Source organism: Labrus bergylta, chromosome 13 (genome assembly GCF_963930695.1).
Source record: "Labrus bergylta chromosome 13, fLabBer1.1, whole genome shotgun sequence".
NCBI classification, from domain to species: Eukaryota; Metazoa; Chordata; class Actinopteri; order Labriformes; family Labridae; genus Labrus; species Labrus bergylta.
Genome location: NC_089207.1, coordinates 29,040,103 through 29,066,296, shown reverse-complemented (window position 1 = coordinate 29,066,296; position 26,194 = coordinate 29,040,103). Strand labels below are relative to the sequence as shown.

The window sequence follows — 26,194 nt, the reverse complement described above, 5'->3', positions numbered from 1 at the left end:
CTTATGACCAGAAATATACAGCATGAATAAAAAAGACTGTTTTATTTTAGGTTTTCTTATCAGCAGATCATTTCAACCGCTCAGTGATCACAGTGGGACAGTTTATGAGGTGTGCTCCCTATTCAGTGTCAGCCTCACTTGTTGTGCTTTACCCTAACAATTTTGTTAATGTTACAGTCCTGAGGATTTTTATGATTCCAATTTGAACGTCTTGTTTTTATACGAAGTGGATTCAAAAAAGGATTCAAATGGGTTTTCTTTGGGTGGCACGTGAAACCACCCAGACCTTATCCAAACAGAGTCTCACACGGTTGAATGGAGCTCTTATCAACTAAAAGCACACGGCACACTCATATCCTGTCCTGAAAAGAACTCATGATACTGCTGGTCACTGAACTGAACACTCAATGTGATTTGTGTTTACCCCAAGCTAAGAGGATGCTCAGTTGGCTATTTGTTTGAATCATAGAAGGCAGTTATGAGGATTACCTTGAAGGACGAGGAGAGTTGGCCCCCTCATACACTGTAAATTACACAAAACTGGCAATGTATAAGGTATAATTCATGATAGATCCTCTCACCTGTGTCATTAGTCTCACTGTGTCATTAGTCTCACCTGTGTCAATAGTCTCATTAGTCTCACCTGTGTCATTAGTCTCACTATGTCATTAGTCTCACCTGAGTCATTAGTCTCACCTGTGTCAATAGTCTCAATGTGTCATTATTCTCACCTGTGTCATTAGTCTCACCTGTGTCATTAGTCTCACCTGTGTCATTAGTCTCACTGTGTCATTAGTCCGACCTGTGTCATTAGTCTCACTGTGTCATTAGTCTCACCTGTGTCATTAGGCTCACTGTGTCATTAGTCTCAACTGTGTCATTAGTCTCATTAGTCTCACTGTGTCATTAGTCTCACTATGTCATTAGTCTCACCTGTGACATTAGTCTCACCTGTGTTATTAGTCTCACTGTCTCATTAGTCTCACTGTGTCATTAAACTCACTGTGTCATTAGTCCCACCTGTGTCATTAGTCTCACCTGTGTCATTAGTCTCACCTGTGTCATTAGTCTCACCTGTGTCATTAGTCTCACTGTGTCATTAGGCTCACTTGTGTCATTAGTCTCACCTGTGTCATCTGTCTCAGCTGTCTCATTAGTTTCACTGTGTCATTAGTCTCATTAGTCTCACTGTGTCATTAGGCTCACTGTGTCATTAGTCCCAGCTGTGTCATTAGTCTCATTAGTCTCACTGTGTCATTAGTCTCACCTGTGTCATTAGTCTCACCTGTGTCATTAGTCTCACTGTGTCATTAGTCTCACCTATGTCATTAGTCTCACCTGTGTCATTAGTCTCACATGTGTCAATAATCTCATTGTCTCAATAGTGTCACTGTGTCATTAGTCTCACTAGTCTCACTGTGTCGTTCATCTCACTGTGTCATTAGTCTCACTTTCTCATTAGTCTCACCTAAGTCATTAGTCTCACTGTGTCATTAGTCCCACCTGTGTCATTAGTCTCATTAGTCTCATTGTGTCATTCGTCTCACTGTGTCATTAGTCTCACCTGTGTCATTAGTCTCACTGTGTCATTAGTCTCATTGTGTCATTAATCTCACCTTTGTCATTAGTCTCACCTGTGTCATTAGTCTCACCTATGTCATTAGTCTCACTGTGTCATTAGTCTCACCTGTGTCATTAGTCTCACCTAAGTCATTAGTCTCACTGTGTCATTAGTCTCACCTGTGTAATTAGTCGCATTGTGTCATTAGTCTCACCTGTGTCATTAGTCTCACCTGTGTCTTTAGTCTCACTGTGTCATTAGTCTCACTGTGTCATTAGACTCATTAATCTCACTGTGTCATTAGTCTCACCTGTGTCATTAGGCTCACTGTGTCATTAGTCCCAGCTGTGTCATTAGTCTCATTAGTCTCACTGTGTCATTAGTCTCACTGTGTCATTAGTCTCACCTGTGTCATTAGTCTCACTGTGTCATTAGTCTCACTGTGTCATTAGTCTCACCTATGTCATTAGTCTCACTGTGTCATTAGTCTCACCTGTGTCATTAGCCTCACTGTGTCATTAGTCTCACCTGTGTCATTAGTCTCACTGTGTCATTAGTCTCACCTATGTCATTAGTCTCACCTGTGTCATTAGTCTCACATGTGTCAATAATCTCACTGTCTCCTTAGTGTCACTGTGTCATTAGTCTCACTGTGTCATTAGTCTCACTAGTCTCACTGTGTTGTTCATCTCACTGTGTCATTAGTCTCACCTGTGTCATTAGTCTCACCTGTGTCATTAGTCTCACTGTGTCATTAGTCTCACTAGTCTCACTGTGTCGTTCATCTCACTGTGTCATTAGTCTCATCTGTGTAATTAGTCGCATTGTGTCATTAGGCTCACTTGTGTCATTAGTCTCACCTGTGTCTTTAGTCTCACTGTCTCATTAGTCTCACCTGTGTCATTAGGCTCACTGTGTCATTAGTCCCAGCTGTGTCATTAATCTCACCTCTGTCATTAGTCTCACCTGTGTCATTAGTCTCACATGTGTCAATAATCTCACTGTCTCATTAGTGTCACTGTGTCATTAGTCTCACTGTGTCATTAGTCTCAATAGTCTCACTGTGTCGTTCATCTCACTGTGTCATTAGTCTCACTGTCTCATTAGTCTCACCTAAGTCATTAGTCTCACTGTGTCATTAGTCCCACCTGTGTCATTAGTCTCATTAGTCTCATTGTGTCATTCGTCTCACTGTGTCATTAGTCTCACCTGTGTCATTAGTCTCACCTGTGTCATTAGTCTCACTGTGTCATTAGTCTCATTGTGTCATTAGTCTCACCTTTGTCATTAGTCTCACCTGTGTCATTAGTCTCACCTGTGTCATTAGTCTCACCTATGTCATTAGTCTCACTGTGTCATTAGTCTCACCTGTGTCATTAGTCTCACCTAAGTCATTAGTCTCACCTAAGTCATTAGTCTCACTGTGTCATTAGTCCCACCTGTGTCATTAGTCTCATTAGTCTCATTGTGTCATTAGTTTCACTGTGTCATTAGTCTCAATGTGTCATTAGTCTCAACTGTGTCATTAGTCTCATTAGTCTCACTATGTCATAAGTCTCACTGTGTCATTAGTCTCACTGTGTCATTAGTCTCACCTGTGTCATTAGTCTCACCTAAGTCATTAGTCTCACCTAAGTCATTAGTCTCACTGTGTCATTAGTCCCACCTGTGTCATTAGTCTCATTAGTCTCATTGTGTCATTAGTTTCACTGTGTCATTAGTCTCAATGTGTCATTAGTCTCAACTGTGTCATTAGTCTCATTAGTCTCATTAGTCTCACTATGTCATAAGTCTCACTGTGTCATTAGTCTCATTGTGTCATTAGTCTCATTAGTCTCATTGTGTCATTAGTCTCACCTGTGTCATTAGTCTCACTGTCTCATTAGTCTCACCTGTGTCATTAGTCTCACCTGTGTCATTAGTCTCACCTGTGTTTGATTGCCACTGTGTCTATTTAGTCTCTGTGTTTCTTCCCTTGTGTTGTCAGTTCATTGTTGTTTCTCATGTCCTATGCCAGACCTCTGCGTACCTGTGTTTCAAGTACTTTTCCTGTCCTTTTTGACTTCTAGTTTTTGGCTTTAGAGTTTTTGTTTGCCTTTGGCCTTTTTGTTTATTAAATAGCTTTAGTTAATTCTGCAATTCGAATTCTCTAAAAGCTAAGGAAGGGTGGGTCAATGCTTCCTATATAACCTCCTTTAGCTTAGGATACACTGGACCATCCTTTACCAAAGGAGATGAGACATGACACCCCACAATTCCTTTCGGCCGCAACTTTTAAAGCGAGTCGCGCATCCGACCATTCAAAAACATTAACGATGATCGTAAAGTGACAGAGATCATGTAAGGGATAAAAGATAAGAGACATTTATATCCAGATGATGTTTTATTCAACATATTTAATTCACTTAAGAATGCTTTGTGCAGTTGTACATTTGTATGCTTAAAATATTAGGCTATGTGTAGGTTATATCATAAATGTAACAATTAATTTCATACAATCATATTTATTTTGATGTTGATTTCTGAGTGGACAGGAAGCTGATGGTTTCACTTTTGTTACTTGTAGCCTGGTAGTCTATATTGCTTTTATTTCAATTCTAACCATGTGGTAATCAGGATTATTTTACTGGTAAGAAGGCACAGGGGAAGGTTTTTTAGATGCGCTTTTTGTAGTCCATTATCTGAACATTGTAGTTTCACCACGGCAGACCCACGTCATTAACCTCCGCCAGCCCATCGCATTTAATTACGTCGCCTAGTGGAAATGTGGTCGGATTGTCAGAGCAACGAGATCACCTTTCCCTAAGTCCTTAATGAATTCTCCTAACATCTTTCCTTAACCTCATGACGTTTTCCCCAGGGTTAAGGTAAAGTGGATAGTGAAAGGAGATAGGAGGGACAATTCGAACGTACCCCAAGCCTTCCATCATTGCTGTTCAGCTTCTGCCCCTAAACCTGCATATCTCAGCTTTCTCCTTTCATGTGCTTCCTCCACAGAGTCTTTCCAAGAAACTGTTATTTCTATAAATCAAACTATCGGCTGACTTGCAGAACAGAACACTATGTAAAGCCTCAGGTTAGTGTAAACAATGTCCTGTGGCACAACAAGCTTTCCTCCCAAATCTACCTGCATCTCCCAATCATTGGTGCACTTTAAAATGCTGTTGTCTCTCCCTCACGTACAAACTGAATTTGTACGTGAAGTTCTGAATTCACCTCTCGTCTTTTACTTTCAATTCCTGCTGCTAATCTTTTCATCATCTAATTATATCGCAATGTACCCCTCATCCCATTTTCATATCAGTACATCGGGGTACTTCAAAATCATCTCCAGTGGTTTTGTGACCATTTGTCTGGAATTAAAAGGAATGTTCTCTGAAAGTTAAAGCCATCTTTTTGGGGGAAATTCCTGTGTCTATATCTTTAAATGCAGGTGAGCTGTGTTCGACCACACCCCTCTGCAAGAGGATGTGGCTCCGGTTTTCTTGCACCACGCACGATTGTTTATGGAGAGAAGGCAGACTCAGAGGGCAGAACAAACACCTAGCTGTGGGTGTGTCACCCACCTGGGGGAGGAGTTACTGCCCTTTGTGACGTCATGAAGGGAACATCTCCAAATGGCCTGTTTGAGCACATGTTTTATGAAAATTGGAGCAGACAAAAGTCAGAGAGGATGGACTTTTCTAATAATTGAGGGGTTTTAAGACAGGCTAGGGACACGTATTACAAAACATGGTAAATTGTATTTTGCAAAATATGTGATGTTTAAAACCTGAAGTAAGGTAAATGCCTATGATTAACGTGGTTAAAACCCTGATGCCCCTTTAACCTTGAACATTTTTAATTTAAGTGATGTAGTGTGCAAAAGTTTTTTTCAGATTTTGGGACTTTCACCTGTTAGAAGAGAGTCAAATATTAGCCTCATGTTGGTAGACTCAAGTGTCTCAAAAGTACTAACAACAAACACAAGTGACCTTCAGGAAAAAGCAGAATCTGTGTTCAGGGCAAAACATGTGATGATGTACACAAACCACCTTCAACCAGTTGTGTGTGTTTTAGATTTGTGAATCAGTATGCATGCAACAACTGAAGAGGGACTTTCCTGGTGGATAGTGTCCTGAAGTGTCGAGCCATTTCTTTGATTGGCTTTTCTCTGTCTAGACACTCAAATTTTAAGCAAGCATGAGTTACAGGACCGTGGTAATGTACATGGAAATCGGCTGCTTTGTAGTTTGTGTATCAGGATGGATTCTGGTTTGTTCTACCATGCCTATAGAGATTTGGACCTGGTCTGAGGTAGACAGCATCGTCTTGACCACTTCAAACTACTTCTCCAACCTGTGGAAGGATTGTGTTTCAGATTCAACTGGAGTATCTGACTGCAAAGGAATCCCGTCAATGCTTGCATTGCACTGTAAGTCAAATGTATTTCAGCCCATGAGACAAGGATAGTAAAAGGCAAGACAGCATTTTTTAACAACACCTTTTAATGCTCAATGTTATTACTCTCTGACAGGGGAAATTCACTTCTGCCGTGCTCTCATTATCATCTCCATAATCCTGTCTTTCTTCGGATCAGTTCTGGTGTTGGTCGGGATGAAGTGCACTAAGATTGGGGGTACAGAAGTAATTAATGCAAGAGTTACCTTTGCTGGGGGGATGAACTACCTTATCGGTGGTAAGAATTACTCAAAAAAGCACGTATTACACTTAACTTTTTGATGAATTAATATATGTCTTTTTCAGGGATGTGTTCTATGGTTGCTTTCTCATACTATGGAAATAAAATAAGAGCAGAATTTCAAGACCCTTTGTTCAAAGCTCAGAAGTACGTAAATTAAAAATGTATAATTATGTTGTGAATCAACCATTTTTGAATGACTTTTGTATTTTTGCACATTTTGTATTATTTTGATTTTGTTTTATTCATGGCCAGGTTTGAAATAGGGGTTGGCGTCTTTATTGGCTGGGCAGGCTCTACCTTACTTGTTGTTGGAGGCCTTATTTACAGTATCTTTGCAGGCAGGGAAGGATGCCAATCAAGGTACAGTGCAGATACTGTGTCATTGATGTCTCCTATATTATTTGAAATAATGAAATAGATAAATGAATAACCATCCATTTCGTCTATCTAAATCTAACAGCCCTGAAAGATACCCGGCCTACCAGTACCCTGACGCCTACAAAGTTGTTCCAACAAAAAAGAGCATTACTTCGTCCGTTCCTTCAGAGACAAGTGGGAGCAGGAAGTCCAAGACCACCAGTGGCAGCAGAGGCAGCAGCATCTCTGGGATCACTGATACCATCAGGACTAGTACTGCATATGTGTGACGCCTTTTCAAAGCAGCAAAAGATGATGTGCCTCTGTCGCTCAAATCTAAAAGGCTTGTTTTAAGGGGAGCAACTGTTGTTCAACAATGTGCATGTATGCATCATTTTCATGAGACACTTTAGTGGATTTCTAATTATTTATTTAGCTTTATTGTTGTAGTAAGAACGAATAAATTGACTGTTTTGTAATTGATGTATTTCAATGTCTCATTGACAAAAACTACTGAAATTCAGAAATACTGATGTAACATAAAGATAAACCTTAAAATGCATTGTATTAATCTTGTTTTCTAAAGTAAGCTATGCATCTCCATTAATTAACCTAAAGCCTTACTACAGTTTCATTACATTCTCAAATGTTTTTTTATTTAAAATTAAACCAAAATGTTTAAAATGTATTGCATTAATTCCAGAAAAATAATAATTATTGGAAATTAGAGAGAGATGATCATACCACAGTTAGGAGATTAATGGATACAATTATGTTCATTCAAACTCTATTTCCCCCTATTTGTAGCTTATTCTAAACACACATTCTTGAATTTAATTCTTACTGGGGATCTCTTGCAATACATCCCAAATGTTATAATTTTGTTACAATGTCACACCAAATCACACCCTGTTTGTCCTAAGAAAACACAAATATTCAGAGGTCATACAACTGATAGATGTTGACATAAAGTCACCAGACAGCAGCATATGTTAGAAAATTATATCATAAGCTCCATCTAAAAGGAAGATGGTACAGTTGCTTTAAATGCATCACAAAAATAATGAAATAATTTAATTGAACTCATAAGAACAATTTTGTTTCATTCTGTGCTCCTCAATGAACCTTCACCATATTAAAACGTGGGACCCTGTATCAGGTTTGATGGTAATATTCAAGGTGTGGTTAGGGTCAGAGAAAATGCTGTTTTTTGTAGGTTCATCGATAGAGTCTCTGGAGAGGTTGGCCTATAATCTTTCAGCAGATTTTAATTGATGGCACAGTTCACATTTTTAAAATAGTGGACAGGTCACATGTACACTGTAATAATAAAGTAGTTGTTATAACTTAAAGAAGTTAATGTCCAGGCTGCCTTCAAATTTTAGGGTAACTGACCTTAGAAAGATAAGTTGAGATAAATTTGCGATTATTCCAAAGAAATACAATTTTCTCATCAAATAAACTTGACATCAAGTCAGTTGTACTTAAGGCAAAATAGTCTTTTAATTTCTTTTGACTTGAAATCAAAAACTAAAAATACTTTATCAAAAAGAATCCACCTAAAATATTGAGTTAATTGAATATATATTTCTATTTTAGTCAACTAAAATCAGTTTAGTTTATACATTTTTTGTGATTCTCTTTGCTTTTGTGGAAACTTTCAACTTCCTTTCAAATAACAATTATAAAATGTATCATCTCTACAGGTTATTGGTTTTATCATAGAAACCAACACGACTTTATAACATGTAGGGGGGAAAACACACAACTTTGAGAAATGAGGTCTTGACCGGTAGCTTTGTTGGCTGCCCAGCTATCGGCACCGTTGCCCGGCTTGAGTACGGGACTTCAGTCCGCCAGGATTTTGAACTTGTCAGGCCCGGGGCAGAGGGCTCTCTGTGGGTGAAGTGTCAATGTTTTATGACAGGGAGAATGTAAAACTGTAGCAAAGAGATGAGTAGCAAGTTCAACCGTTCAACCCAGACACCGGGGATGGCAAAAGCACAAAGTGTCAGGCTGGTAAAGCGGGTGCAGAGGGATGAGTTGGAGCTGGAGCTCATAGCCCCAGAGCTAACACTAGCTCCAGGAATCCCGGGGCTGCAGCCACAGACCCACACTCGTCTCTCGTCCCTGATGTCAAAATCCCGGTCGGACTCGCTTTACCTCCGCGTTTCAGTAACATTGAAGTTATCCTGTGTCTTTCAATGATACAACTTCCTTATCTAAACATAACTTTCTGTTCCTAGCTAGTGATGTGTCGGTCATGAACGATTCGTTCAAAACTAACGAATCATCTGGGTGAACGAACTGAACTGAATCACTTACTGAAAAGAGTCGTTCATTTCTCAACTTCAGTTGCGCTCTCCTCTCTCCCGTCTCGTATCTCTCTCTAGACCGTAAGTGTCTCTCAAAGCCCGCCCTCCCTCTCTCTTTCATGTCCGTGATACATACTGACTGAACCAACAGAACGGAGTCGGTCGGGAGCTCTGTGTCGCTAAAGCCCGCCCCTACTTCTCCCTCTCATGTCTCCAAAATTGAGGAAGTAGAAAATATATTATTTAACATTTAGGTGTCGCGAAAATGTATGTGCTTTTTATATCTGCTGTCAGTTTACAAACGGCTTTTATATCCAACTTAATTTCACTCAGCTGACTTTTTTAACATCTACTAACGATCGTGTTTCAGTCAGTACATTGTGTGTGTGTGTGTGTGTGTGTGTGTGACTGAGGCTGGTGACTCGCAGTCTTGCTCGTTCACGTTCACTGAACGAACTGAAGGAGAGCTCCGACGTGAATCACTGAACGAACTGAGAGGAGGAGCGGAGCTCTCGTTCATTGAACGAACTGAACGAGAGCTCCGCCTCCGAGTCACTCTCTTCCTCTCAGTCAGACAGTCAGTGAGTGATTTGTGTACTGAACGTACTGAACAGAACGGTCGGGGAAAATAAATGTGATTGTTTTAGCAGCTTTCAGTTTGCAAACTGTAGCTTTAACCAACTAAATTCTCAGCTCATTAGTTTATTATTCACCACCAGCTGTTCTCAGTACAATTGCGAGCAGAACTAAACGTTTTGCTGTGTTTCATCTTATTAAATTCTGATTCGCAGACAGAGCTGCAGAGAAGTACTGAATGATTCGGTGAACGAATCTTTTGAACGAATCACTTTACTGAACTGATTCTACTGATTCAGTACACTGAAAAGAACTGCTTTTCACATCACTATTCCTAGCTGTCTCTCTTACTCTCTCCCGTAGCCAAAATAAACAGATCCACAGCGCCCCTTACAGGCCTGGAGCACTTCCGCTTAAGGATTAACTTGCAGCGTTTCTGTGTTTGCAGTTGTTTTCTGGTTGTGTGTTTTGACTTAAGTTTCGTTTCTGTACTTGCAGCGCGTTTGATGCTTATGCAGTTGTTTTGCCTATTTGCAGCACGTTTGTTTCTTTTGCAGCGCGTTTGTGTCTTTGCATTTGTTGTGGTAGTTTGCATTTGCTTTTCTATATATGCTGCGCATTTTTCTAAATGTATGTTGTTTCATCAGTTGCTGAGCGTTTGACCCCCACCGTACAAATAAGCACAAATAACAGCTGCGCCCTCTGTTGCACTTATCTCCCCCTATCCAATTCCAAGCCCGGTGCAGTCTAGGCCTGTGAAGGCTGTTTTGTCATGAGCCGAGGATCCGGCCGAAGATTTCTGCCTTTTAATAAGGCAGTTTTTTCTTACCACTGTAACTTTTGCTGCTTTGCTAAAGTGCTCATGATGGATAGGCCGGGTCTTTGTAATATAGCAATAAGTAAGGTCTTTTACCTGCTTTTTGTAACATAACAATAAGTAAGGTCTTTTACCTGCTTTTTGTAACATAACAATAAGTAAGGTCTTTTACCTGCTTTTTGTAAAGTGTCTCCAGATAACACTTGTTATGAGTTGACGCTATACAAATAAAATTGATTGATTGATTGATTGACTAACAACAGATGTCTCTGCAAGCAAGAAAGACTCGCCATTTTTAAGTTAATATGAATCACTTTTCAAAGTTGGAAAACTTTCAATTAGTTGAGGTGACATTTTAAGTGAGTTTTACTCACTTATGTTATTAAGACTTTCTGTTATTACAGTGTAGGCTACTGTACCATGTGGCTTTACAGTCTATGGGCTTTACAGTACTGTAGGTCACAAGAATCACAAAGGGAAAAAAATAAACAAACAAAAAAGCAGATAATTCTGTCGTTAATAAAGATATAGAAAAGAAAGAAGTGAATACAACAGTAAAGTAAAGCAAGAAGAACTTACGCAAAATGGCATGACCCCCCCCCCCACCCCCCAACACACACACTATCACGCCTGCTTATGCTGCCGTGGCTCCTCTCTGTTGAACAAGTAGGTGTGGGCGGGGTTTTCCAAACAAACCAGCCAATTACAGCCACCCACGACCGGTCGGCTAAGCTCGCTGCTCTGATGTGACTGACTGGGAAAACAGAAGCAATGTTGAATAGTCAACACAAGGGACGTTTGAGAATTACATAAAACGGTGTTAGAAATAAAAAGGTTGACGTTTGTGTGACTAAAGGAGGGAGGCACTGTCTGATGATGATCATGGTTTCTCTGGACCATGTGGCTCACAAAATATTGACTTACATCCCATATGTTCTCGTTTTAATTGATATGAGATTTGAAGGTAAGAAACTGACTCATTTACTTGACCAGTGAAGCTTGTGACAGATATTAGCTGCTTAACATTACCATTGACTACAACTTTGACAATTGTTCAGACAGCCTGCTTGTAGTGAGAGTATCGCTATGTCACTAATGTCAAAGATAACATTAGCTAGGAAATCGATAACTGCTGGCTAACGTTAAGCTAGCAAGCTTAAGCAATAGCAAAGCAACTGTTTATTAGCTGACTATGTATTTAAGTTAGTGAACAACCCGTATTATGTTGTCTGAATGTGATGAAAGACGCAACAAATTAATGAAGCCAAAGCTAAGCAAACGTAAAATTGAATAAGTTAGGTCTAACAGCTAACCAAAGTCCTAACACTGATTTCACTTACATGCTGTCGTTTGTCAGTGAATCATGTGAACAGTCACACAAATGTTAAGTGCTGTATTGACATGCTCAGTTTGGTGTTGGAAAGTCAGCGGTGTGATTGTTTTCAGGAGTGAAATGTGGCAGGGATGACAGTGTGGACAACCATATGGAGATGGGGAAGAAACTGCTCGCTGCTGGACAACTAGCAGACGCCCTCTCTCATTTCCACGCTGCTGTGGGTAAGTGAAAGAAACATGCAGATTATTTGAGGATTGTCTTGGGGTTTTTTTCTTCTGTTTTTTGTTGTTGTGAAGTTTAATTTGAAATGTGCATGTTTTGTTGTTCTTCCTCTATATTTAGACGGAGATTCAAATAACTATATGGCCTTCTACAGGAGAGCAACAGTGTTTCTAGCTATGGGGAAGTCAAGGTCTGCACTGCCAGATTTGAGCAAAGTCATTGAACTCAAACCAGATTTCACATCTGTAAGTAATGCATTTATACCAGTCTGCAGTAATTATTTGAAACCAGTTGGATCAGCCTTTATTTCACTCTGCAGACTTACAGCATCAGTATGACAGAATTGTGTGAGAAACACAAATACAATTACCTGAAATAAGCCGCTAAATGTTGTATCTACAAATTGTATAAATTTTATGGATAAGATCAACTCTAGGCAGGTCCTGTGAATCACTTATCTTGTGCCAGCTGTGTTGATAAGTCTCTGCCTCTTTTAACAGGCAAGACTGCAAAGAGGAAATCTCCTTCTGAAACAGGGCAGACTCGATGAAGCGGAGAGTGACTTCAAAAAAGTGGTAAGTATCATAACCCCCTGATTTAAACTGTATAGCAGCAGTGCTAAAAAGAAACGTTCTGCCTAAGAGCAGGAGTTCACCAGGAGGTGTCAGTGTAGATCCATAGCCTGGTAGTGAAATTCAACTCAAGCATTCAACTTTTGTCAGCATAGGTGTTTGGAACATTTGATTAACATACTTTATCTTGCAGTTATAAAATGAGCAGTTTAGGTCCTAGTTATGATCAGGAACAGGCTGTTACTGTGTCTATAGCCTTTAATGCAGGTGAGCTGTGTTCGACCATGCCCCTCTGGAAGGAATTGTTTATCTTGCGTTTTAAATAAAGTTGCTGTATCCTCAGGTGCGTTAGTCATGTCAGGAGAAACCAAGTTCTTCTTCCGTCTGGGGACAGGGTGTGAGTGTCAGAGTGTCCCATTGTGCAGAGGGCTTAATGCAGGCCTGCAGCCTAGTTTTGTGATAATTATCTCCTTGACTCTACACTAGACAATTCTTTTATTAACTGACATAAAACACTTCAGATGAGCTTTATTGCAGGTTGCCTCAGTGGTTATCCTGTATTTGTGTTTGTCAGGCTGTAATGCAACACACAAGGTGGCCAATAAAACAAGTGCTACAGGCTGCTTAACTGTTTTGTGTTTTTAAATAAAAGACAAGTTAGAAACTCACTTTTTGATTGTGTTCCAGGAATATAAGTTTTATAATTGCATCTAGCTTGATGCCATCATTTTTTTAGTGATTCATTGAACTGCAATTTCAGGCAGAAGCCAGTGAGCATCAAGGCAGGTTTCTTTCAAAGGCAACTGGTGTAATGTCAGGGGATCTGGCCAGTGGTGCATGCTGTCCTGCTGCTTTAGCAGTCCTCAATGTTGGCCCAGCATAATGCATCACATTTAATGCATTACGCCCTTTCCTAAACTGAGCTCCCAGGAAACACTTAAAGGTAACCCAAATCTGTTTGTAATGGATGTGTAGCTCGATGAGAATGCTCATGTGAATATGATGACCTCTGTGATGAGCATGATTCAAATGTAATGGGTTTAGGGAATGGTATGTACTGCCGCCGTTAGAATAGGCAATGCTTTCAAGAGGGCAAAATTACCAGAAGAACCTCTTCAGTGAAGTAGGAATTCATATTGAAATGTTTGAAATGAATCTAATAGTTTTCAGCACACTTCTTTACTACCCTCCTTATTTCCTGACTGTAGACCCATTTTTTTTACTGAAGCTTTTTTCCAGGGTTGCTACTTAAAGGCTTTATATGCGATTTTTTTGATCCAGCAGATGTCGCCCTTGAGCACCAGCATGAAACCAAAACAACTCGCGCTGCATTGTTGTGTTAGCATGTTAATGCTAGTGATCTTTATTATGCTCGTATCTTCACACTGCATGTAAATTTACCTGAAATGAGCGTGATCTAGAAACACAGTTAAGCAGTGAGTGCAGTATGTTATTCTTCTTTTCTCTAGTCCCTCAATTAAACAACTTTTATATGTGAGGGGAGGAGTCAGCCGGCCGTCCGGGCGATGTAAACAAACTAAAGATAGGACTCTGAAAACATCACAGACAGTGGGACTCGAGTGTTACACCCATTGTAGACAGTCATGACTCACAGAGTTATTTTCAGAGGATATACTTGATTTCTACATTTAAGTGTGAAAAATCACATAGAAAGACTTTAAATCATGACTTTAAGTATGTGACGTAACGCCTTCTCTTACAATGTTCCAGCTGAAGACCAACCCCAGCGACAAAGAGGAGAAGGAAGCCCAGAGTCAGCTGACAAAGTCGGATGAGATTCAGCGACTTGTGGCTCATGCACGCAGCAGCTTTGACAGGCATGATTATGTGACAGCTGCCGCTCAACTTGACACTATCATTGAGGTGAGATACCTACCTTGTCAGCTTTGCCTCATTTTACTGAAAGCATGACATTGTCCATGTGCTCACGGTCACAGGATGTACATAGCATTTTTATAGTTGCTACATTTTGTAAGAGTTCTTATCCAACTGTTACAGACTTGTGTTTGGGACGTGAGCTCCCGTGAGATGCGAGCAGAGTGCTTTATTCAAATGGAAGAGATGGGGAAGGCCATCAGTGACCTTAAAGCTACATCCAAGTTGAAGAATGACAACACCCAGGCTTTCTACAAACTCAGCACCATCTACTACAAACTGGGTGACCACGAGATGTCCCTCAAGTAAGAGCTGTTTTCACACTTTGTCAATATGAAGAGAACATAGCTCAATGGTATCCCAAAATCTTGTCCTGACCCTGCTCTCTGTCAGTCTGCTACTTTAATCATCTTCATTGTTTTATGGTCTCCCAAACAACATGAAACTTCTTTTAAAAAGTGGCACTCACAAATCCATTATCACAACAGCATTTAAAAAGTGAAGTAACAACGCATTCTGTTATCTCTCTCTTTGCATACAGAAGCTACACACAACGAGTACTAAGCAAGACCGCACATCACCTAATAGTTAATCAGTCTTATTTTTTAAAAGATATGAAAAATGCAAATACACACTTGGGCGGCTGTAAATATACCCGGACGGCTGGCCCGTACTCTGTGTGTGAAACACAGGCATGTACATCATAAATTCAGACAAATGTGCCTGTTTCTTCATTCCCTCCTCTCATTTTATCTGCAGCGAGGTGCGTGAATGCCTGAAGCTCGATCCCGACCACAAGCAGTGTTACAGTCATTACAAGCAGGTCAAGAAGCTCAACAAACAGATCCAGTCTGCAGAGGAACTCATCCAAGAACATAGGTGTGTGTGTGTGTGTGTGGTGTGTGTGTGTGTGTGTGTGTGTGTGTGTGTGTGTGTGTGTGTGTGTGTGTGTGTGTGTGTGTGTGTGTGTGTGTGTGTGTGTGTGTGTGTGTGTGTGTGTGTGTGTGTGTGTGTGTGTGTGTGTGTGTGTGTGTGTGTGTGTGTGTGTGTGTGTGTCTGCTTCCTTACCCTCCAGCGCTCCAGCATCTCTTACAAACATGCATGATAATCCAAATCTTTCTGTGAATGCATGTCACATCACATTTGCTACACTGAGATGTCACATTCACACGCCAAAACAAAGAAAATAAAAAAATTGCGTGGAAAAAAGGCTGTGGGTGCAGTGATCTAGGTTGCATTCTGTTTCATCGATAGTGTCTGTGTTGTTACTTTCTGTTCTTTTAGGTACGAAGACGCAGTGAGTAAATATGAAGCAGTGATGAAAACTGAGCCCAACGTGCAACCTTTCTCTCTCCTTGCCAAGCAGCGCATCTGCCATGCCCTGTCACAGGTAAGACGTAGTGCTGCTATTAAAGGTCTTCAGTCTTTGAGTTAAAACAATAGAAATAACCAGAATGTTTTCTGTGTTTCATGATCAGAGCCAACAGACGAGCAGAGCGATCTCCGTGTGTAGCGACGTCCTCCAGACCGACCCTGAGAATGTGAGCGCGCTGAAGGACAGAGCTGAGGCCTACCTACAGGACGAGCAGTATGACGAAGGTAAGCCACTCAGATAGAGCTCAAGCTAGTTGAAGTTCTTTTCCAGTCTTCATCTTAATCCCGTGTCTGCTTGTATTGACATGCTCGGAAACAGGATGACACTAAATGCGATTGAAGTCACTTTTCTTTACTTTAAATTGAATCACTTCATTGAAAAAGTCCTTGGTTGCTTTGAAGTGTTATAAAGTATTTTTCTTCTAAATTGCTCTTCTCTTTCAAAACATTTTACCAGTTTATATCATTAGTGACTTAAAGGCTTTATGTGATTTTTTGATCCAGCAGATGTCGCCCTTGAGCACCAGCATGAAACCAAAACAACTCACGGTGCATTGTTGTGTTAGCATGCTAATGCTAGCGATCTTTATTATGCTTGTATCTTCACACTGCATGTAAATTTATCTGAAATGAGCGCGATCTAGAAACACAGTTAAGCAGTGAGTACAGTGTGTTATTCTTCTTTTCTCTAGTCCCTCAATTAAACAACTTTTATACACGAGGGGAGGAGTCAGCCGGCCGTCCAGGCGATGTAAACAAACTGAAGATAGGACTCTGAAAACATCACAGACAGTGGGACTCGGGTGTTACACCCATTGTAGACAGTCATGACTCACAGAGTTATTTTCAGAGGAGATACTTGATTTATATTACATTTAAGTGTGAAAAATCACATATAAAGCCTTTAAACAAATAATAAATGAATGATGATTACTAAACGGGTATATTTACTAACAAAAATGTGTTTCTTCGGTGGATACGATACTTCACTGCATTGTCCCTCTGCTATGGTAAAGCTAATGTAGCGTAGCTTGATGAGGACTGCACGTTTAGTTGGTGCACAACAGCTAGTGTCACTCTGTTTTTGATCCGTGCAGGTTGAAACTAAAGTTCCGGTGAGAACAGAAACACACCGTGTAGTGGAGCCTTTAGGATATCAACCGTGATGTTAAACAATGGATAACCATAAACCTGGTACACCGCTTCATCTCTTATTTGGTGTAACCTACTTCTATTTGAAAACACTTTATCAAATTCTTCGAGATTAAAATAGACATCTATTTGAAACACTGCTGACGTATTTTGCACTTTGGGACATACATTACTCTGCTGGAAAATAATTTCAAATTGGATGGCAGAGTGTGGCTAAAGTTAGCAGTGCTAGCACTATTAGCCTTTGTCCTCCTTTGTTACCCATGCTACTACAGTAGATGTATCTGTCTACTGTGCCAGTTTACATCTTGGCAGTAGAGCGGGGAGAGTAACTGCTGCTACAGCACTGGCTAGTGGTGGGTGGCTACGTTACATCTCAGACACATGCAACAGTTATTGTTAGACTAATAATCACACTCACTAATTTCCTTGAGATAACATTTGTTATGAATTGCCACTATAGAAATAAAAGTTTATTTATTAATCCCTAATCTACAGTCAGTATCTGAGGAACAGTTAGCTTAAAAAACTGCAGTATTATTCAGCAGTCCTGCAAAAACATCCAAAAGTATTTTTAATGATGAATTTAATGATGTTTTAGAGACTATGTTTCAGAGAGCTGTTGATTCAACTATTTGAGGTTAAAGGTTTTTGGTGTTATTAAACTATATTGTATGTTAGAGAGGTGTTTATTTTTTATCAGGCCGTACAAATCGACACAAATCAAGTGGACCAAATAATAGAAACACTAGTCAATGTGACAAAATTCATTTCAACAAACTTCAACCCCCCAATGATCCTACAGCTGAGTCAACACAGACATAATTTAAAGGCAGGTCTAATAAGCTGCATGTTGTCATCACTGTACTAGTAGAGAGGGACAAGATGTTATTGTTATAGCAGGAGTCTGACACAAGGGGCCCTTGTAACACTACAAACACGTGATGTCATTTCAAGTTTCAGTGACACATCATGTAAGCTCTGTAGCGTTCCATCGTTTGACTTGAAGGAATTTGTCGTCAACTGAAAAATCAATGTTATTGTAAAGGCCAGTCCTGTCAGGCAGCACAACGTGAGGGGGGACACTCACATCCAATAACATTTACCTCATTTAACACAATCTCTCTGCTCATCACTAAATCTATTTTCACTTTGAATTTGAATACACACAATAAAGACTAAGCATTGATACATTTAGCGAGGGCTTCCATATCTAATCTAGTTAAAGCATATGACTACTATGTCTAAAGCTTGAAACAGAAAATGTGATTTGTCAGAGCAAGTCAATTCAAAATGTGGTGTGGAGCACAGTGTGTAAGAAGAAAGTGCCAGATGTAGAGCTGTCCTGCATTTCTGGCTGATATTATGCAGAATTGTTTTTGTTTATCAAACCTAAAGCAATTCCTCGGTGGCAGTGCCAAAAAACACACACACACACACGCGTATAGAACTAACCAGCTCCATAAAGCCTTTTGCTAATCCCGTGGAGGGATTAGGCTGAAACAACGGTCTACCCTATCCGTTGTCCAATCTCAGGAAGTCCAGAGATGGCAGATGGTGAAATCCCCAGGAATAGTCCACGTTCCAGCGATCCTTTCACCTGGCACCCGATGTTCTGCTTTCATCCTTCAAACAACCAATGGAGATTTTGTTGTCAAAACCTCTGCCACACATCATGTTTATACGTCAATTAAGTTTGAAATTCAGTGTAAACACTCCCACCAACAATCCTAGTGTCTTAGTGTACAGGTTGACAATGCAAAATCCAGACCCTGGTTCCTACAGGATCCTCTTAGACCCAGCTGCTCAGTACAGAACCAATTTAAACACTCAGTTTCCAAGCTAATACTAGACGAAAACACTGGAATCAAATCTGACAAATGAAGTCACATTGGTAATCCTGCACAAACTAATTACAAAAATACCCTGAAGCATCAAGTAAGACATCGTGTAGAAGGTAAATGAAATGTGGGTAATACCAACATATTAATGGTGATGATATTGAGTCTGCTGTTGATGTGCAAACCCTGAGCATAGCCTGTCAGCACCTGTGACCGATCAGACTTAAAGCTGTTTGTCAGCACTTACTGACGTTTCCTCCTTTCTAAATCCTTGCTTGTGTTGTTCTTACTCTCAGATTTGCGTCGCTTTGGAAAAAGCGTCTTAAAAAAAGGAAATAGTCAAACTGCTTAACCTGTTAAGGTATACTTGGATAAGAAGCATGCAATAGAAGGGTTTCAAGTTGATAAAGTATAAAGAAGTAAACCTACCAATAGAATCTTTGTGTGTTGATAGTTTAAGTTGTAAATTAAATACAGAATGACTAAAAACATTTTTTTTTTTTAAAAGAAGTAAAGAATTTATTTTCATTGAACAATCACACTGTTGGAGTTAAGAGGACACAGAGTGCTGCTGAGCTGAAGCACACAAACACCGTTTTCATTTCCCTTCCTCATGCTTTTTTATGAATCTGTTCAAGGTATGTCAGGCTCCAACACTCCTTTTGATTTACATTTAATGAATAAAAAAACGTCTTGATCTTCTGACTCATAACCAAATCACTGTGACGCAAACAGGTTGTTTTGTGGAGTATTCTTCCATGGCCTGCTGCTTGTTGAAGCTCCAATCTAGGCCCTCTACATGGAATGGGAGATAGGAGGTTTTCATCCTATCTGTTCGGACCGCAGATGGCTGTAGAGTTGGTTAATAAACTAAAAAGCAGGAAATCATGTAGTTCTACAGGCTAGCAAGTAGCCACTGAAGATGGGACATGACAGGATTAGACATTTTTGTGCATTATTGTTAAGAAGACAAAAGTATTTATAAAACAATGCTTGGACAGTACTTATTGCCTTTGGAAGTGAGCGTTTTGTCCCTCCATGTCACATGTGAAATGGTTACTCTGACCGGGCATTAAAGACTTGGAACATTTTTAATTTTGGTAAAACATTTTAGAACCATGACACCAACAAGTCCTTTAAAAATCCTCCAAAATATTCTTCAGCTTCTCCTAACTTCTCTAATATGACACAACTTAACTTAGTGAAAATGAAAGAGGTACAGTAGGCAAAATAGAGAAAAAGAAGGTTGTGAGATTTTGATAAAGATAGTGGGCATGTACCCTCAACATGGAACAGCTGCTGACCTGTCCAATAGTGTAATGTACACTCACTCACCCTGCGTCCCTACTGCATCACCAAAACAGCAAACTGACACAGGACAGGGGGGAAAAAAAACCACCACTTTTCCAGAGCCGCAGAATAAAACCAGCACACTTATCTGAAGAGGTCCTTGAAAAATCAAACTAGTATCTGTTTTGATTAAATTTTGAGAGAAATAACGAGACATTAATCTACAAAATCATCTCAAGTTAACACGTAGTGCTTTACTAAAGGGCAGTGTGATTCTGATGTTTGTATCAGTTTACAGCTTAGAGAAGTCAAGTCATACTTAAACAACACTACAGCTTTAAGAACTATAATGAAGAGGGATGGAAGTACAAGTTTTATTTTGAAAGAGTGTCATCTGAAAAACGGCTTCAATTTATCCATAATGTTGTTTATATGAGAGGATACACGAAGTATTTATTATGGGGTTTTTTTGTTCAAAGACGAACAACACGGACAAAAAGGTCCAATTAAACCAACTATTATCATCCCCATCTGCAGGCAGCCCGGCTCAGGCTGTGTAACTGTATGTTGTCAGAACATGGCATGGACACATCAGCGAGAGGGAAGGTCAGACCACATGTGGACTGTTAAATGGTCAGAACCACCCGTGGGTGTTAAATCCCCTTAGTGCACCTCAGAGGGTAAACAAGCTTCAAAGCACTCAAACATACACAAACAACCTGGAGCCTCTGCTCGAGGATCTGATGGTGCTGTGATGGTGTTAATGACAAGGTTTATGCATTTAATAAAGACGAGGTAGACCTGAACACTAGTCACACATTGTAGTGTTTGTCATTAGGTTGTATTTAAATCAACTAACCAGAGTTCATGGCAACAAGATTTTGTTGGATAGGAGTCGGTGCATGTCTTTAATCATCTTCTGTGTAATGCTCCATTTTAGTTTGTCTTTATTTTAACCTAATGCAGGCAACTTTATGAAAACCACGAGTACATTTAAAGTCAATTTATAGAAAAGTCAATTAAACTCAAAATCACAAAAAGATTCCCTGAATAATGTGGATATCTTACCTTTCAAAGGTGACAAAGTTCAGACATGGTAGCTTTGTTTTTTTAACCCATAATAATTCAAAATGCCAGCGGCAGCAGATGTTGTTGTTTCTTCTGATGAGTTAGTCATGTTGTTGATCCTCTCCTTCTTATTTAGAGCTTCTAACAGTTGTAATGTTTAATTTGCTAAAAGCTACATGACTAAATACCTGCTAAATGACATCCTATCAAACGATTTACATTACCCTAAGCTGTGCTAGCATGTTAGCATGCACAACAGATTAACTTAATCACTTGTTATACATCAGCATGATTGTTTTGTAATTATAAGTATGTAATGTGTGCTGCTGTAAGAATCCCATCAAACAGCTGCTGTTGGGGAATTTAACTTTTTTCATTGTTGTGCTTAAATTCATAAATGAAATGTCAACATGCCACAAACATTAAGATGTCCATTTGGTCACTCATTGGAGAATTAAAACATTGGATATAAACTTGTACAACTAAGGGCATTTTCACATTAGGCATAATTGTTTCGCTCCTTGCCCGAGCACGATTTCCGCCCCCCCAATATAATGGTAGGGGAAACACTGTAATCTGATTACACTTGGGTATGAACACAGTTGGTTTGCCAAACAGCAGAAAGAGGAAGAAGTAACCATGGCAGTGAGTCCATCCTGCTAACTGTGGATGTTTTTGTTATTTTCTGAGACGTCAACGACCCTCTCTTTGTGCAGCTCAGAGGACGAAACAGGGCCCGTGATGGTTGAACATCTTATTGAAAGCTTAGATAACATACGATGCACAACAAGGCCTTGAAGACACAGTTATTTCCATTGAAGGACTTTCTTTAAGCACTGTACTTCACTTTCCATTAGCTGCTGCAGACGGAGAAGCAATACTGATTCTATCCTGCTTTTTCCTTCTCCAGCTATTAAGGACTACGAGACTGCAGGAAAACACAGCGAGAACGACCGTCAGGTATCAGAAGGCCTGGAGAGAGCTCAGCGACTTCTCAAACAGTCTCAGAAGAGGGATTATTACAAGATCCTCGGAGTGAAGAGGTGGGATTTGTTTTTTAATGTGTTTTGGGAAAAAACTCTAGAAGAATTGGGTTACTTTAGATGACACTTGAATTAATATAATATAAGCCTAATATATAAGCCTACTGTATGTATTTATATGGACACTTAGCCAAGTCTTACTAGGTTCAATTAAAGAAAGGGAAGCTGCTTTAATCTTTAATTAATGTGCTGAAATTTTCTCCATTGTTGCAGGACTGCCCAGAAAAAGGAGATTATCAAAGCTTACAGAAAACTAGCACAGCAGTGGCATCCCGACAACTTCCAGGATCCAGAGGAAAAGAAGAAGGCGGAGAAGAAGTTCATCGACATCGTTCAGGCCAAAGAGGTCCTCACTGACCCAGGTGAGAAGTTATTATCCTAACAATGGCAGCCACACCAGTCCTTACTAGGCTAGTGTCAAAATCATTAATATACCATAATCAGTGACAATCGAGTATTTGATGTATGTTCTATACACACACATTGTGACATGTTTCCAAATCTAACTGGTGTAGCCATTTTTTCGGCTTCTAATGTCACAGTGACCCTGCTCAGTATTTAGCATACATGCTGCCATTTGATGTATTGTAGCAGAGTTAGCTTACATTTTGGTTCTGTCAATAATGTTTTATTACTCGTCCACCAATTTTCCATAAATCCATTTTCTTCCGCTTATTGGAGTCGGGTCACACTTTTTTTTGCAGGCCCTTCCGAGCAAAGTTTTTAAAACTCCTCCAATATGTTCTCAGGCCAGATGGTATATGTAGTCCCCCTAGTTAGCTCTGGGTCTACCCAAGGGTCTCCTCCCAGTATAGCGTGCCCAGGCAACCTTCAAAGGCCTCCAGGAGGCAGCCGAACCCCCTCAACTGGCAACTTTCAATACAAAGGAGTCGCACCTTCTTTTGGGGGAGAAATTACGGCTCTTCTTTCCTGGCATTAACAAAGACATGGATTTATTTTGTGGTATTTTTGATTATCTTTTCCATTATGGATATAAATGTAATATGTTGAAATGGCCTGTTCTGACATAATCTTTGATCTGTTCCTTTAGAGATGAGAACAAAGTTTGATCACGGGGAGGACCCCATGGATCCACAGAGCCAACAGGGTCACCATCATCATCAGCACTTCCATCAAGGCTTCCAGGGATTCAACCCGTTCGGATCTGGACCCTTCAACTTTAAATTTAATTTCAACTGAGGAATCCCGCACAGCTGGAGTTTTGGTATTTGCCTCCCTATTTAAGGGGAGATCACTGGTACGATGTCAGTGCATACCAATCATTCTCTCACAAACTGTGACTTTAATTCAGTGACCTTAATTCAAAATGAATCCGTTGTTAAATGATACAACTTTGAATTCTGTTTGTGGAAGATCTGTTGCTATGCTAACAATTATCCGCAGTGTGTGAAGCAGCTTTTATCCTTCTCCTGTCATTTCTAATTCACATCCATTCGTTTCAATTTGTTCATAGGTACAGTACTATTTTTATATGAATGGAATTTTTCTGAACTGTAAATAAAGATGTATTTATGTACATGAAATTAAAGTGAGGAGGAGTTGCTGCTGTGTGGATGAGTTTGTCTTTAACACCATATTTCATCTGACACGTTCCCTAGTTGTACACACCTTTGCAGATTTTTCCTGTTCATTGGAAGAATCTCACATTCCTGAACACACCAGGAGACGACAGCCTCTGTAAAGGTTTAATAGCAAAGATTTATTTTTCTACCAGACAGTGATATAAATATGTCTTTAACACATCACAGTGAACGACAGGTGATCTGAGAGCAGACCCCCTTCACTCGTTTGTTGACTTAAGACAAAAAAATGACAGTTGGCTTCAGTTAAGCAGCATCGTCCATATTATTCCTGAGACAAACATACTGGTACGTTATCAAATTGAAATGTTGAAAAATAATCCTTAAATTAAATTCATGGTGGCTGAATATGCACAAGTAATGTAAACATGGAGTCATAATTTAAAATCAAATACTTTACCCTTAAACTATGACCTTTGTGTGCAAATGGGATGGACAACTAATTCACTTACGCCAACTGCCCCAAATACTACCATGCGTGTCAAGATTTTTAGCAATGAAAATTGTAACATTAAGTCAGATTTATCGCTCAAATTCTCAGTTAAAAAAACAAACAACCAAACTGGATTCTCGATTTTGTCAGTCAGAAATCAATTTAGTCTATTTACTCTGTAAAATGATCTTATGTACCTTCATCCATACTATAACACTATAATACTCATACTAAAGCTCGATAGCTACACGTCCAAGCAGAAGGTCAGTCCTGCTGATGATTCATGCTGCACTTTGACAGACAGCAGCAGTGTTGATGTAACACTGCTCCCCCTGTTGACCACTCAGTGCCCTTTAAAGCTTTGCTGATTTAGTCCATGTGTAAGAGGTGTTTTTTTAACAAGTGAATCTTTGAAGTAGAAAATGTAAAGAATAAAAAAACAAGCCGGTTTGTGCTGCATGCTGCGACTCTGCCTGACACCTACCCAGCAGGGGTTTCAGACATTCCAAATAACTCTATAGAAATAATCAATTGTCTATCTGATGGTCGGGATTGCTTTTGCAGTCCATAAAGAGGTATCAACATTAATTTCAGTCTGTTTCACAACCACCAACGAAGTCCTAACAAGAGCTTTAAATAGTTCAAGATGACAACTACAGAGAAGGCACAGTAAGCATGCAAAGTGAGTTAAGGTACTATTAGACTGCTGCTTTGGGGCAGGAGGATGAAGCAAACAGTAAATTACATTTTCAAAATCTTGTTCCAAGGACACTCCTGTTTAAAGGGGCAAGTAGGGAAGTTATTGGTTTGTGGTAGCAGGCTGAATTTATCTATGTTTTTTTTTAAATGACAGGACCCTCAGTATGCGTAACTTTTTGTGTCATTGGACATTCCTCATCAACAGGGAAAACATGCAAGACCTCAAACAAACACTTTGGGGGAAAAAAGAAGAAGGAAAACACAACTACTACGGCTTCCTTATCCTGATTCAAAAGCTGAGAGATAAGAACTGGAGCTGTTGATAGGCATTGGGTCACTGAAAGGCTTTACCACTACAAAATCTTCATCTCATATACAGTATATTACAAAAAGATCTAACTCCTTTCTGATGGTGTTGTGTGTTCAAATATGTCCAACTGTATTTCATAATTCAAATCAAATAAGCAATATGAATCCAATAAAGAAACAAACCAGCTGTGTTCTGGGGCAGCAGATGGAGACGTAAGAGATATTTTTCCCTGCTGCAAAAAAGGGTATGTTCAGATGAGGTTTTAGTCTAAATATTAGAACCCCTCCAAACTGAGACAAAAATGATGGAAAATAAAAATGAAAACCTTCTCTTCCTAATGTCAGACTGACTCCCCTGTAGATGAGGAAAAAATGCAAATCATGTGACGACTTCACAGCTAGTCTGAACATTAAAAACATTAATTTTAAAGTCAGTAATTACTTTGGTTTGGGGTTTTTTCAGTCAATGCATAGTCTAAGTCTTCATATCAGCCATATCAAATTAAAAAATACCAAAAATGATTTGCTTTTGAAATATTTTTACACTAAAAAACAAAAAAAACCATCACAATGTGAGATTGGACTCTTAGAGATGTGCCTTCTCTAACTGATTCTTTGCAGACATTATCAGTGCAAAATATGGCAGGCTACTTCTTCCAAAACACACACACACATACACCTAACAAACTGCTTTAAATTATGTTTTCCCTCCTTTGACTCTCTCTGTTTGCTTCATTCTCTGGGTAACTGGGAGCAGCCTGTAGTGTGGAAAGCCAGTTCACAGTTGGCAGGTAACACTTAGATCACGTGTTAATTTGTAAGACGTGTTGACTGCAGAAGCAGGTATGGCATCTCTGAAAATATCTCCTCCTTCTGTGGCTGGGGAGATGCACAACAACAACAACACTGTGTGGCTATGTTTAGATGGAATTGTCTGTCTTGGAGCTTCGCAGGTGGCCTGCATGCAGAAGGAGCTGCCTCGTCTGTGTTCAGCGAGTGCTGGCAGACGTTAAAGTTCATCTCGCTGGTTTTCTAGAGGGGGCAGTTG

General features: G+C 39.8%; 3 protein-coding genes across 8 annotated transcripts in view; 2 read left to right on the top strand and 1 right to left on the bottom strand.

The window, feature by feature from the left end:
- The first annotated feature begins 5,633 nt into the window (after positions 1-5,633).
- Positions 5,634-7,081, top strand: LOC109984334 (claudin-10-like). 2 transcript variants are annotated; one of them, XM_065961964.1, is made up of 5 exons: positions 5,634-5,975; positions 6,078-6,179; positions 6,308-6,389; positions 6,498-6,605; positions 6,706-7,081. In XM_065961964.1, the coding sequence occupies exons 1-5, from the start codon at positions 5,744-5,746 to the stop codon at positions 6,890-6,892; spliced, it is 711 nt and encodes a 236-aa protein (XP_065818036.1). In that variant the 5' UTR covers positions 5,634-5,743; the 3' UTR covers positions 6,893-7,081. The 2 variants fall into 2 exon arrangements, with proteins under 2 accessions (XP_065818036.1, XP_065818035.1); XM_065961963.1 differs by having other exon boundaries at positions 6,078-6,239.
- A 3,967-nt stretch (positions 7,082-11,048) lies between these two features.
- dnajc3a (DnaJ (Hsp40) homolog, subfamily C, member 3a) lies at positions 11,049-23,667 on the top strand. Of its 2 annotated transcripts, none has more exons than XM_065961962.1 (12): positions 11,049-11,274; positions 11,757-11,867; positions 12,023-12,113; positions 12,369-12,443; positions 14,172-14,324; positions 14,460-14,641; positions 15,096-15,215; positions 15,621-15,726; positions 15,815-15,935; positions 21,972-22,104; positions 22,318-22,466; positions 23,156-23,667. In XM_065961962.1, the coding sequence occupies exons 3-12, from the start codon at positions 12,045-12,047 to the stop codon at positions 23,302-23,304; spliced, it is 1,257 nt and encodes a 418-aa protein (XP_065818034.1). In that variant the 5' UTR covers positions 11,049-11,274; positions 11,757-11,867; positions 12,023-12,044; the 3' UTR covers positions 23,305-23,667. The 2 variants fall into 2 exon arrangements, with proteins under 2 accessions (XP_065818034.1, XP_020490082.1); XM_020634426.3 differs by having other exon boundaries at positions 11,989-12,113.
- Positions 23,668-23,803: 136 nt separating this feature from the next.
- Positions 23,804-26,194, bottom strand: part of uggt2 (UDP-glucose glycoprotein glucosyltransferase 2) — a 41,987-nt gene continuing 39,596 nt past the window's right edge. For all 4 annotated transcript variants that reach the window (XM_065961959.1, XM_020634474.2, XM_065961960.1 and 1 more), the window contains one exon: positions 23,804-26,178. In XM_065961959.1, the coding sequence (XP_065818031.1) occupies positions 26,156-26,178 (23 nt within the window). In that variant the 3' untranslated portion in view covers positions 23,804-26,155. The remainder of the gene's footprint in view (positions 26,179-26,194) is intronic.

Bases quoted from the DNA above. Each gene is read 5' to 3' on its own strand.
- dnajc3a (XM_020634426.3), top strand. From the start codon at position 11,184: ATGATGATCATGGTTTCTCTGGACCATGTGGCTCACAAAATATTGACT. The intron at 12,444-14,171 runs GTAAGTATCATA...ACAATGTTCCAG, and splicing joins AGAGTGACTTCAAAAAAGTG to CTGAAGACCAACCCCAGCGA. The intron at 15,727-15,814 runs GTAAGACGTAGT...TTTCATGATCAG, and splicing joins TCTGCCATGCCCTGTCACAG to AGCCAACAGACGAGCAGAGC.
- LOC109984334 (XM_065961963.1), top strand. From the start codon at position 5,744: ATGAGTTACAGGACCGTGGTAATGTACATGGAAATCGGCTGCTTTGTA. The intron at 5,976-6,077 runs GTAAGTCAAATG...ACTCTCTGACAG, and splicing joins GTCAATGCTTGCATTGCACT to GGGAAATTCACTTCTGCCGT. The intron at 6,390-6,497 runs GTACGTAAATTA...ATTCATGGCCAG, and splicing joins CCTTTGTTCAAAGCTCAGAA to GTTTGAAATAGGGGTTGGCG.